This window comes from Malus domestica, chromosome 01 (genome assembly GCF_042453785.1).
Source record: "Malus domestica chromosome 01, GDT2T_hap1".
Classification (NCBI taxonomy): Eukaryota; Viridiplantae; Streptophyta; class Magnoliopsida; order Rosales; family Rosaceae; genus Malus; species Malus domestica.
Window position 1 is genome coordinate 30,715,301 of NC_091661.1, and position 12,719 is coordinate 30,728,019.

General features: G+C 38.9%; 2 protein-coding genes and 1 long non-coding RNA gene across 5 annotated transcripts; 1 reads left to right on the plus strand and 2 right to left on the minus strand.

Moving 5' to 3' along the window:
* The first annotated feature begins 208 nt into the window (after window positions 1–208).
* On the plus strand, window positions 209–4,196 carry LOC103443493 (mitochondrial carrier protein MTM1-like). Of its 3 annotated transcripts, XM_017334611.3 has the most exons (11): window positions 209–277; window positions 445–655; window positions 940–1,029; window positions 1,690–1,818; window positions 2,049–2,108; window positions 2,200–2,370; window positions 2,546–2,648; window positions 2,765–2,856; window positions 2,935–3,084; window positions 3,409–3,467; window positions 3,554–4,196. In XM_017334611.3, the coding sequence occupies exons 2-11, from the start codon at window positions 464–466 to the stop codon at window positions 3,684–3,686; spliced, it is 1,179 nt and encodes a 392-aa protein (XP_017190100.2). In that variant the 5' UTR covers window positions 209–277; window positions 445–463; the 3' UTR covers window positions 3,687–4,196. The 3 variants fall into 3 exon arrangements, with proteins under 3 accessions (XP_017190100.2, XP_008380583.2, XP_017190103.2); XM_008382361.4 differs by lacking the exon at window positions 209–277 and having other exon boundaries at window positions 290–655; XM_017334614.3 differs by lacking the exons at window positions 209–277; window positions 445–655; window positions 940–1,029 and adding an exon at window positions 1,316–1,428.
* A 1,321-nt stretch (window positions 4,197–5,517) lies between these two features.
* Window positions 5,518–6,845, minus strand: LOC103443485 (uncharacterized). The gene is made up of 2 exons (XR_011583748.1): window positions 6,532–6,845; window positions 5,518–5,764 (listed from the first exon to the last, which is right to left on the minus strand). It is a non-coding gene; the product is annotated as an uncharacterized lncRNA (long non-coding RNA).
* Window positions 6,846–9,184: 2,339 nt separating this feature from the next.
* On the minus strand, window positions 9,185–12,128 carry LOC103443474 (uncharacterized). Its single transcript, XM_008382338.4, has 4 exons — window positions 12,021–12,128; window positions 11,113–11,838; window positions 9,677–10,748; window positions 9,185–9,572 (listed from the first exon to the last, which is right to left on the minus strand). Exons 2-4 carry the CDS (start codon window positions 11,810–11,812, stop codon window positions 9,386–9,388), a joined length of 1,959 nt encoding a protein of 652 aa, XP_008380560.3. The 5' UTR covers window positions 11,813–11,838; window positions 12,021–12,128; the 3' UTR covers window positions 9,185–9,385.
* Window positions 12,129–12,719: the final 591 nt, after the last annotated feature.

The window sequence follows — 12,719 nt, forward strand, 5'->3', positions numbered from 1 at the left end:
GAGCCTCGGCCGACGAGTTGGCACGCCCCGCAATCACCGAAGGACGTAGTTAGCTTAGAATATACTCGGCCTGCGCGCCACGTAGGCTTTGTAATTTCTAGGGTCAACAGAGGCTAAACTCATTATCATTACTCTTAATATTGTTTGTTAATAAAACAAAAAAAAAACAACGTGGTGACAAAAAGTCCATTATTTTGACTCGCCCTCACAAACGCTGCCAAACGTGGCCTTCTCTCTCTCTCTCTCTCTCTCCCTCCTCTTGCCGCCTTACTTTCTGGTAAGCCTATTGTTTACTGCTCCTCTCTCTACTTTCCTCCTCTCCAAGCAATTCGGAAAAACAAACCAAAAAATAAACCTTTTTTATTTATTTATTTTATTTTATTTGTTTCCAATTTCTCATTTAAAAACAAAATTAATTCAATTATGTCGGGTCACAATGGTCAGAGAGAGCGCGGCGAATAAGATGGTGGAGTTGGAGCGAGCGCAGAATCCATGGATGAGCACGGAGCAAACGCAATCGGTTGGGGCGGATTTCTCTGCCGCGCAGCCCCCCAGCACGTCGCACTGGCAATTGGGGGTCGCCGAGCGAGCTTTCTCGGCGGCGGGGGCCGCATTTTTATCGGCGATTATTGTTAATCCGCTTGATGTTGTAAAGGTATGCCCTTTGATTTTTTGTTTTAGTCTGTTTGGTTTCCCAGAAAGTGAGAAGAAAGTGTAAAACGAACCCATCATTCATTGCCTTTGATTTTAATTTTATTTATTTTAGGATTTAATCCAATTTAGGAGAGGGGAAGAACTGAAATGTTGAATTTGGGTATTTTTGCTATATGGGATTTAAAATTCTACCAAAATTAGGAAAGACTGTTCAAATTCTTGGTTATTTGAGTGATTTGGAAACATGGACTTAGCAAATGTTGCTGTGTTGATTTGTTGTTGCAGACGAGGTTGCAAGCTCAGGCAGCTGGGGTTCCTTACTCGCATCCGCTAAGTAATGTCATTAGTCGGATGTCATATTTCGGGCCAAGCATGGTATGACCGCCTTACTTGTGGACAATGAGATTCTTAACCCTTTTTCGGTTTGCTTCTGTTGTTATGGTGATTTAACTGTAATCTGAAATGAAATGGCGTACAGATTCGTGTATGGTGGTTTGATAGACCATATTACTACTTGATCATGTGATAGGTTGTGTTAGTACTTGCATTGTTGTCTCGGCATGAAACCTTATATTGTCTTGGTTTCTTCAGTTAGCTGATATTTGTAATGTTCGTGGTACTGTGAGTACAAGGAGTTACATGTATTTATTTTTCCAAGGTTATTGAAAATTGAAATTTCCTGAGGGCAAGCCTTGGCGCAACGGAAAGGTTGCTCCTTTGTGACCGAAGGGTCAGGGGTGCGAGTCGTGGAAACAACCTCTTTACAAAACAAGGGTAAGTCTGCGTACGATAGACGTTTCCTCCGACCCTCGCAAAACGGGGAGCCTTGTTGCCTTGCGGTTGCCCCACCCTTTTTTTAATTGAAAATTGAAAATTCCCAAGAGGCTGAGATATGTAGACATTTCTGTCCGACTATTTCATTGCAACCGCTTGGATTCTTCTTCATCTCTTTTCCTGCATATATTTTCTGTTGGTTTGGCAGAAATATGTTATTCTCCCTTTTTCACTATTGCTAGTTTATTTTTGTGTGCTCAGATGTTTGCGGATCTAAGGTGTTCGCCATCATGCACACGTGCTGGAATTCAAGGCACTGTTTCAATATGCCCTCCAGATTGCTTTCAGTACAAAGGCACATTGGATGTCTTCTACAAAATCATTAGACAGGTTGGTGGATTTGCGGCTTTGTTTTCGTTATACTAATGATGTCAAATGTTCATGAAAAGAGAACTGTAGTTAAAAGTGTGCACCTGCTTATTCGTGATTATATTGCTATGTTAGTTCGTGTTCGTAAAGCATGATATGTATGCATGGTGCTTATCCATGCCTGTTTAAGTAGTCACCTTCATCTTCACTGTACCTGTCTGTGATTTTGACTTTGGAGAGTGATATTGCAGGAAGGATTTTCAAGGCTATGGCGAGGCACAAATGCAGGGTTAGCCCTTGCTGTTCCAACAGTAAGTTTTTAATGTTATCAGGTCTTATTTGGTTTCCTCTTGGGCATGCCATTGATCTTTCATTTATGTGACTCGCCTTTTTGTTAATCAGGTGGGAATTTACCTACCATGCTATGATGTGTTTCGCAACCAATTAGAGGAATTCACTGCTCGTAATGCACCAAGCACAACAGCTTATGTCCCGCTAGTTGCCGGCTCTTTGGCACGCTCGTTAGCTTGTGCAACTTGCTATCCTATTGAACTTGCTAGAACTCGCATGCAGGTAACTTAGAAGTTTAGAACTTCATATTAAGCTTAATTTCGTTCTACTTTTATATTATAGATGTTTTCTTAGATTTGTTTTCGCAAATTTTGGTCTGGCTTTCAGAGCCGAGTTGTGGAGGCTTCTCGTACCTTTATTTATTTATTTATTTTAATTTATCAAAATTTGTTAATAGGCATTCAAAGTGATACAAAATGGCGGGAAGCCTCCTGGTGTTTTGAAGACTTTATTTGGTGTCATCTCTCATGTCAAGACCACAAGTAATGTGCAGAGCAACTGTAAGTCCATTTTTCCTGCATTTCTCAGATATTATTTTTTTGATGGCAGGTTGCGGCTTTGGCTTCAGGTATTGTTCTTCTGAAGTTAATGATTCTGATAGTCTCTCCTTTAACAGTGCAAGGTTATTGTGTCCTGTGGACGGGTATGGGAGCACAACTTGCTCGTGATGTTCCCTTCTCAGGAATCTGTTGGGCAACCCTTGAGCCAGTAAGGATTCATTCTTCTGATTGCTTATTCTTTTGTATCTTTACTTGCTTTAACAAAATCTTTTTTCTGTCTGAACAGCTCAGGAGAAAACTTCTTGGTCTGGTGGGTGATGAAGCCAGCGCACTCAATATCCTTGGGGCAAATTTTTCCGCTGCTTTTGTTGCAGGAAGCCTTGCTGCTGCAGCTACATGTCCGTTGGATGTTGCAAAAACCCGAAGGCAGATAGAGGTAATTTGCTTCTCTGTGTTCTGTTCTGAATGGATCTCTCAGGAACTTCTTTTGATGAAAATGTGATGCTTATGAAAGTTTTGAAAACCACACAAAGGAAACCGAAAAAGTGAAAGTGGTTGATCCTTTTACCAAACTTTTCAAAAACTGATTAGATGAATGAAATCTAAGAAAAAAAAATAGCATAGCGACGGTGCTGTTTGATGGTTCTTCTTATGATAATAGCATTAGCAATTCCAAACGCATTGTTGGGCAAAATTATTGCACTTTTTTGTATATCTTCACTCTGCTCTTAACTATTTATTTTTCAAATTTAAATATCAGAACGATCCAATCAGGGCAATGAAAATGACGACGCGGCAAACACTTCTGGAGATTTGGAGGTATCCCTCTAATCTATAAATTTTCCGACGATTTATTTAGTTCTTTCCTGGAAATGACACTTACATAATGTTTTATTTTGGTACAGGGGTGGAGGTCTGAAGGGATTGTTCACAGGAGTTGGCCCTCGTGTTGCCCGCGCAGGCCCTTCTGTTGGGATTGTGGTTTCCTTCTATGAAGTTGTGAAGTACGTTCTCCATCAGCGGTACGCAGCTTCATGATAGTGAGGCAGATTCATTTTTTCTCCTCTTATGATCCTTCGAATGTGTCCTTTGATGCGGCGTCCCGTGACTTTGCAAAGGATGAGGAAACGATTTTGGTACAGAAGATCAGCTACAAGTTTTGCAGATACAAGAGATTTTTCCTCTAGTTTTGGATGTTTACTTTTTTTGCTCAGTTTTAGCAGACATAGATACGTCTAGGTTCTGCCCTTGGCTTATTTGGCTAAATTTTTGGGTTAATTACGTTTAGCACCCTTAAGTTTGGGTGCAGTGGAATTCTCGTACTTCTTTAGAACATTGCAATGTCTTACATAAACTTGTGTGTTAGTGGCATTGTCATATATTTAGTCAATCAGTTTGACGTTAAATAATGATGCGGTAACTGTGGATCTCACAATTGTACTGATATGGATGTCAAATTTGTCACGTGGACAAACAATTAATTAAAATGATATTGGTGGTGCTATCACAGTTTGGATTAGGGTCTAATCCACGCACCTTTAAGTAAAATGCTGTTTCTCTAAATTTTTCTTTTGATCCCTAGTGAGCATAAGAATGGTGTTATACACCTACTGATATGTGTAGGAGATTGAAAAGTGTGCAATCAACTGGTTCGTTCAGTACTGTTTTAGGAAGCACTTTTAGTCACAAGTGCTTTTATTATAAATTTGCTAAAATTTTATTAGAATTTTTTTTTTACGCTTGTAAGTAAATAAAAAATGATACTCTTCCCTACCATCTCTCTTATTGAAATAGGACTCAGATGCATCGGCATGCTCTACTTCTATTAGAAAGAGTACAAATATAAGTGTAGCATTACTCAAAATAATTTTAAACTCCGTACTTCTAAGTAAGTGATATGTTAAATTCTCGCATTCATTCATTCATCAAACAAAATTACAAGCTGCATTAATAAAATAACACATCCGTTTTCTTTCTTCAATTACATCAAGAATTGGTTGTCTAAAAGAAAGGCGCCACGGGACAAGTTTTTGAATGTGATGACCACATAGCTATTTCCTGTTACTACTAATTCACGCGTATAATATAAATGGATGAGAAAATTAATTTATTATGGACAAACTATATATTAATATACAAATATACATGTCATGATTGGATGTAGTGTATGCCTTTTCTTTTCGATTACTTCTTTATAAGCCATTTATTACTTTAAACTGTAAGTGCTGTAAGAAAGATTCGTGATTTAGGTCTACATGGACAATACATTTGTTTTAACCAATGTGGCTACATTCATTCTATTTTTCTGGTCATATACAACCAAAGAAAAGCAAGAAATTTACTAAATGGAAAATGTTAGGGAGACTATGGTTTTAGACAATATTTTGTAAATCACATGATGTGGCGGTTGATGTTCATATTATTTCTTTAATGAGCTAAGAAGTCCAACCATTGGCCACTATAGCACGTATAGTTTACATAATATGATTCAAGTAGTTAGTTTTTCTAACATTACCGGTAAGCAAGTAAACTACCTTGGGGACAAATTTTCTCTTAACTGCGCAGGCAAAACACGTGCATCTAAACACTTGCGCCTACAAGATGGTGCTGCCCATAGCCTCTCCTTCTGAACCTTCGTCATTCTTTGAGAAAGGAATTGCTGATGATTCCGGGCGGCTGTGTAGTTTCGAGGCCAACTTAGATGTTTCTGTGAAGGCTCCAGCCCCGTGGCATTGGGTTCGCTTGCATATCCATCGCCCCCTCGATCTTAAAAGGGGATGTAAGAGATTCAGAGATTGCATTTCTCCTTGCCACATTAAATTACTAAATTAATGTACTAGTTAATGAGATTTAACGTTGGAGAACCATATACTTGGAAGAATATTTAACAAGAACCTGAACAAATTAGCAATACATCCTCATAATTTTACTCTACCAAATTTGGATACTGACACCACATCACACCGGACTAAATTTAAAACACCACATCACACCGTACATGTCCCTCCATCTCTATCATCATCGATTATCGGCCGGTGCAATTTAGTGGATGAGATATGTGAGCACTAGTGCCAGTAACATCAGACCGTATGCTATCCCTTGGTCAATTGTTGTCCCTGCAAAATAATTTATACAAAAGTAAAGCAATTAACAATAAAATTCATTAATTATAACGTATGATATCCCTTAATCTATTGCTTCTTTATTCGGTAGGGATTTCTTTTGTAAGATGCATTTGTATTCATAAGCTCTTTTAGAAGCATAATGTACTGAAAATTCAAATACTTCATGAAAAAACACTTAGAAAAATTTCATGAATGCACTCAACAAGTGCTTATCTAAAAAACACAAGAAAATGCTCTTAGAATTAAGGATATAACGTTTAGAAATGCTTATTTCAAAAGTACTTATGCTCATAAGCATTATTACGCTTCTATTAAATGTACATCCAAATTTTTCATAAGAAGGTGTTCCTAAACGAATAACATGCTTTCTATTTTTCTATGTTTTTTTTTTTCTTCAGAAACAACATGTAACCCAGAAACCACTCAAAAGTATGAGAGCTTATTAATCCAAAATACTTTTTAACTTTTTTATATCAAATGTTGTTAGAAGTGTTTTTAGATAATTAAAAGCACTAGTAACTATTTCAAAATCACATCCAAAACATTCCTTTGGTTATTTAAGTCAAACATTATCAAAGCGTTTTTGGTTATCTAAAAGCTCCAAAAAGACATTTAGATACCAAAAAGCAATTCCCAAACATACCTCAACACCTAAAAATGGGATCAATGCAAAAAAGAGTATGAAAACAAATAAAACATCACATAAAAATGTCATCATGAATACAAAATGAGATAAATGTAATATAAGAGCTAATTACCATCGCTTGTTAATGCCGGAGCCGGTGCCGGTGCCGGAGCCAACCTGGTCGCATGAGCCATGGGCAAAACAACAGCGTAAAGGATGGCAATAATTGCAACAACTCCAAAAGATAACGAGTTCATTGCCGCCATCTTTTCTCCCTTTCCTCCTCCTCTCTTTGTTTAACGTTTGAAGATCTCCTGTAAACAAGGAGACATCAACAACAACGTTAACCTAGAGAGGGAGAGAGAGAGAGAGAGAGAGGAAGAGAGAGAAAATCTAATCACTATTAACCAATTAAATTATGAGACTAATCAAATGGCTTAAAGGGAGGCCCAAGGGTAGTGAAATTCTGGATCGACAACGTTCTGCTTTTATAGCCAATTCTTGTGCATGGCCGATTGTGGGGTCAAACCGCATCTTTAGGGGACCCACCAACCCATGTTTACCTTTCATCTTCTTTTTTCCTTAATAATTCTGCTAAATATACACCATGTTTGTTTGTGTGTTTAGGGTTGGTGTTTGATAACGTTGTAAAACTATAACAAGCTGTCTTTGGGATTGAGAGACAGACCGAATTGCGTTTGTCTATTTATATTGATTTCTAATATTGATGGGCTAGAGTACTTGTCCTTTGAAATTTTTGGATCTGGACATCTGTATCACATGATCAGCTTCAATCGTAAGTGATATTTGTATTTTGATCTCACCGAAATACCTAACCCTACGTTTCTGTGACCCTTTTGTTTGCTACCCTATAAAATGGATGTACTAGAAACGATACGCATTAGGACGAATATTGTAAAGCTAATCAAATTGATTCTTCTCCATAAAACAACGGACCATGGCTTGGTCGGAAGAGATGTGAATCCTCTGGTCCAACAGATCTCTTGAGTCCTCGAGTTTATTTATGGCATTAAAGAACTAAAAAAGTAAATATATATATGGGAGAGAGAACCCTAATCTTAGTAGTTTAAATGATCTCGAATCTCACCACGTATTACCAATATTGACACGTGAGCTAGAGGCAGGATCAATCAAATTAAGAGTTGTAGAGTAGGTCGAGAGATGGCCAGTAACCATCAAAACATATATAAAACACATAACATCATCAGAGATCATCAGCTAGCTTAGCCAGATAGTACTAAAATATATGTTTAAGTCTCACAAGAGAAACAAGTTTAGCTAGCTTGCTATATATAGACCCTTAATTTTACTAATGCTGTGGAAGCAGCTAGAACTACCGATTCAACGGAGGCCATAGGAAAGCTCCCATGGCAAACTTCCTCTTCTGCTCCACACTTCCGACAACCGGAAGCCCGTATTCGGACAGAAGGCGGTCGAGCTTCCCTTCCGGCATGGTTTCGTAGTCGGATTTCGAATACGTTGGGTAGTGCAATGGCATTTTAAAGAACACACCACATTTATCCCCCTCTTGATCTGCTCTTCCTCTTCTGCCCACTTGAAAACTAGTAACTGATGACTCCATATCGTACGGGATATAAAACACACATCACAGGTCCCCTTTTATAAGAAGGACAATGGTGAAACCCTAATTTAAAATTCGGAACGATTCATTTTCTCGGGAATTTAATAGTGACTAAGGCAAGGAGCAAGATCTAGTGAGTTGTTGGAGTAGTTGAATATAGTCACCAACTACAATCCCATTTTCCATATTTCCAAGGGCTTGTCTGCTACGTGGCAGCTGCCCATCTCACACTGTAGGAGGAACTTTGTAAGCATGTAGTTATGCAGGTGCACAGAAACAATAGGAAATGGGGAAATCTTCTGTCAGGCTGCTGATGGCAGACCAATTTTATAAATCACAAGATTTCTGTATTTTGGTCTCACTCCTGCAAAACGAGAGAATTTATATTAACCGGGATCACTACTTGGTTGTGCAGGGGGGCTAATGTTAATAAGAGGCAGATATAACATTCATAAAAGTCTCATTAACCTCCGTTCTTCCATATGTCTAATAAATTTGACCTCTCAATTTTATACATATATGATTTATCTTTTTGTCATTATAACAATACTAACCTAAGGATATAATTAAAATGGCACAAAGGGTGAGAATGTAAGCTAATCACCAAATAGGTATGGGTTGGCCGAGTACTCGACAACCTCACTTTAAAAAAATTGAAAGATTGCCCGAGTAAAATACACTTCTTTTATTTGATAATGGCACTAATTATAGGTAAATTAAGAGATTGAGCATGAGCTTAGATAATTTGTCTTGTTTTTTTGGCTCTGCTCAGGCTAAGCATCCGCCACTGCTTAGTTGTGCCCCAGGTGGACTAACTTTCTAGCATGAGCTTGGTGGACTTACTTTCTAGCATGAGCTTAGATAATATACGTGTTTGAACACACGATGAGGCATGCTAGGTTTGAGACATCACCATCTTCATGCCCCATTTTATTCAAGTCTACCTCTTGAGGAGAGAGATTTACATGAAATGCGAACACCAAGATGTTGATATCTCTGACCAATCAGACTCGGCCATACTGCTAAGTTTAAACACGTGCACATACTAGGTTTGGAGCTACATTTGCGTCCCCCTTTCAAGTCCTCATGCGACCCAAGATAGGTAGCATGTTTCATTCTTGGCGAAATATTAATGACCACGAAAGGCAAAAGAAATTGGAAACTATCTGGGTAAATGTAGATGTGGACACAAAACATCCGACGTTAATAACGTTAAGTGACCTAATTTTTTCAGATATTCCTAATTAGATGTTATATACAAATACAACCACCATGATCAATTGAAACCAAAAGGACCTAGATGTTTACAAGCATTTGGAAACCCTCTGGTTGGTCTCTGGAAGTACTTCTGGCAGATGATCTGGACCATGTATAATATTCCCCATCAAGATGGTAGAAAGAGAGGATCCTCTTCGTTCTTGTAGATTGCAAACAGTTGCTTAGAGTAACGACTCGCAAATGTTCTACACGTTTCAATGCCGTTCGCGTCATATGCCTGCAACTCCTCCACAGTTCTATTGAGATCTTCGTTCGGGTCTCCGTTGGTGAGAAACTCGGCCAATAAAGATCCCCTGTGAAATGGGAGAACAGAAAATCAGCAGCAAGATAATTGAAGGAACACGTAGAATCAATAATTTAATCCTATAAACACATAAACCACATTTCAAATTTTTACTTGAAAGCATCGAACTTGCTAAAACCACGACTATTGGTGCACAATGATTCCTTGCTATATTGTTCTTCAGAAGTCTGCTGTCGATAAAGAGCACATACAGCTTTCATGCACAGCTCCGGATCCTTACCAAATGCAGAAAGCATGTCTGCCTCAAATTCCCACTTCGATTTCTGATCTTTGTTCCTCTGAAATTTCGATAGAATCTCATCAAAGTCCACATCGTCATCTGAGGAACCTTCAGACTCTGTAGAAGCATCATGAGCATCACAAACATCAGAATCATCTTCAACAATAAATCCACCCAAGCTTTCACCTTCACTTTCGGACCCAACCTCTTCCAAGTTATCATCTTCAACATCCTCATTTGCCAGATTTTCTTGATCATATTTAGTTTCACTAGTCTGAGTTGAATAGTCTTCTCGTGCACCGCCTCTTTCCCCACATTTCCTCAACCTAACAAGATGCCGCCTGGGAGGACTGACAGTACCCATGGCATTGTCAACCTCAGAAGCAGTAGCAGTCACTGAGCTGTCATTGAGATCAGATCCTACTTTGTCACGTATAACTTCCTTAAAATGCATTTTCTTGAGTTTTGCAATCGGAATATCATCATCACTACTTTCAGAGTCACTAGTACCAATATTAAGAGCACGTTTCCTATTGGGTTTTGAGGCAGGCAGAAAAACCTCATTGATATTATCAGTATCTTCATCAACATTTTGTTCAGGATGTGTCCGCTCACAGTTTTTTGTAATCATATCCGTTTCACAACCCAAAGTTTCTCCTAATACTGAACCCGACAAAATGGTGACCTTTCTGCTTTTCTGATTATCTGCAGGCAAAAGTTCATCATCACTATCACTAATATTGATGACAGCATGAGAAGAAGGTATGCCACCACCAGGCGTGGATGGAGCCATCTTCTTGCAAGGACTCCCCTCTTTGTCAAATGCCAACCGTTTCCTAGCTTGTCTGCTTTTAGAATATTCCATATCAGGCTCTACACAGACACCTTTCTTCTCTCCCTCAATACCATACCAACGCTTACACGGTGTGTCATTGGACGGAGTGCCTGCCATGGATTGAAACCTACTGTTATGTAATGGAAGCAACTTCATAAGAGAATAATTGCATTCATTTAGGGAACGTGAAAACATATATAATCGTGTAATGTGAGTGTTCTTCAAGGAAAATGAATGCTTCATGCTTCTTGTTGTTAAGATAATGCAGCTAATGCTGACATTCATTCAAAACTTTGTACACAAGGTTGACTAATTATACAAAATTGCCCATATTCTAATAACAAATTCGAACAACACTTGAACATCGATTCATTAATTTTGTCAAACAATTTGTTTGAGGAGGGGAACAGGACAGACTAAAGTAGATACTAAATCACCATGGTATATAGGTGAGTAGTGTAATTTGCTTCATACCTGCTGATTGCGTATTGCCGATCTCATTACCAAAGGGGAGACATGTAGAGCGAACATCCACCACATCTACAGCCATATCCTTGTCTCTCAAATACTCAAAGCCACTTTCAACTTGCAATTCATCTGGAAGTTTAATCCTGTTATTCAGTTGCACGGTCCCGCTGCCTTCAAGAGAATCCACAATTGGCGATCCTATCCCTGCCACCTTCATCCTTCCAGCCAGCGGCAATTCCCCGCCTTTCAAGACTGAATTCTTGTTCAACTTCAGCATCATCAATTCCAGGTCCTTGAACTTTTGCTTCCAAGCCTCAACATCGCTTTCAGCCTTTTTCTTCTCACACTCCAATACCTTAATCTCAACCAAAAGCTGAAAGACCTCATCTTCCTCCCCGTTCTCCTCCGACAGATCACCAATTCCCTCCCCATTTTCTCCCCCACAAATTTTCTTCTTTTCATCCCCACCACTCTCCCTCTTCAAAGCCTTAATCTCTTCTTCCACCGCAATCTTTTCGCGTTCCAGCGCCCGAAACTTGGCCTCCAGAGCTTCATACTCACTCTCTCTCTTCATAATCTCCAATTCTAACTCCACACATCTCTCCTCAGCTCTCTTACTCCTCTTCTCCACTTCATTACCCCCACAACCATCCAAACCTTTTCGACAACCGACACCGCCAACATCCACACATTCCACTACCTCCATAACCTCCCTAACCTCATAGAAAAATCCTACCTTTCAAAATCATGAATTTCAGAAATCACCTCACCATTGCAGCGTTCAGAAATCGAAGATTTGGAGACAAAAATTATACAAACAAAGTTCCATTCTTTCAAGAAAAAATGATCAACTTTTCGCTTTCAAGCAACCAAAAAAATATTTTCATTGCAAGATGCAAGAAATGCGAACTTACTTTGCAGCAGAAACTGGAGATTTGCAGCACAAATTGGAACGGCAGCGGCAGAATCCGGCGATCGGAGCAGATGCTCGATTAGGGTTTTACTGATTCTGCAAACGGAATGTGTGTGAGAGAGAAGAAGCGTCTCAAACACACAATAACTGAAACGCAAGGCGGGCGGAGGCGCGGATAGCCGCCACGTGTCAAACTGTCACAACGGTCAATTTTCCTTATGAACAGAATAAAATTGAAGATTGGTCCTTGGACAATAACTGAATTGTAGATTTGGCCTTTAAATTTAAAATAAATTTCATTTGTTATCTGAATTTTGCATACGAAATGTATATCACTAATGTGTTAAAGATTAATAATTCACATTCTACATAAGTTTGGAGTGAATTTTAAAAGGTTTTTATCACCAATGATCCCTGAAATTGACCAAACTCATCATTTCGGTCCCTCACTTTCAAAATCAATCAATATTGTCCCTGATATTCAACACCGCATATCAATTTGGTCATTCCGTTTAGATTCCGTCAACTATTTCTGTTAGTTTGCATGTGAGACCCACAAATCCAATAAAATAATGACACGTGGATTACACAAAAAAGGGTTTTTATCACAAATGGTCCATGACATTGATCAAACTCCTCATTTTGGTAATTGAGTTTCAAAAATCAATAAATTTGGTCCCTGACCTTCACTATCGCACAT

Bases quoted from the DNA above. Each gene is read 5' to 3' on its own strand.
- LOC103443493 (XM_008382361.4), top strand. From the start codon at position 437: ATGGTCAGAGAGAGCGCGGCGAATAAGATGGTGGAGTTGGAGCGAGCG. The intron at 2,109-2,199 runs GTAAGTTTTTAA...TTTGTTAATCAG, and splicing joins TAGCCCTTGCTGTTCCAACA to GTGGGAATTTACCTACCATG. The intron at 2,371-2,545 runs GTAACTTAGAAG...ATTTGTTAATAG, and splicing joins TTGCTAGAACTCGCATGCAG to GCATTCAAAGTGATACAAAA.
- LOC103443474 (XM_008382338.4), bottom strand. From the start codon at position 11,812: ATGGAGGTAGTGGAATGTGTGGATGTTGGCGGTGTCGGTTGTCGAAAA. The intron at 10,749-11,112 runs GTATGAAGCAAA...AATCCATGGCAG, and splicing joins CGGCAATACGCAATCAGCAG to GCACTCCGTCCAATGACACA. The intron at 9,573-9,676 runs GTAAAAATTTGA...CCCATTTCACAG, and splicing joins AGCAAGTTCGATGCTTTCAA to GGGATCTTTATTGGCCGAGT.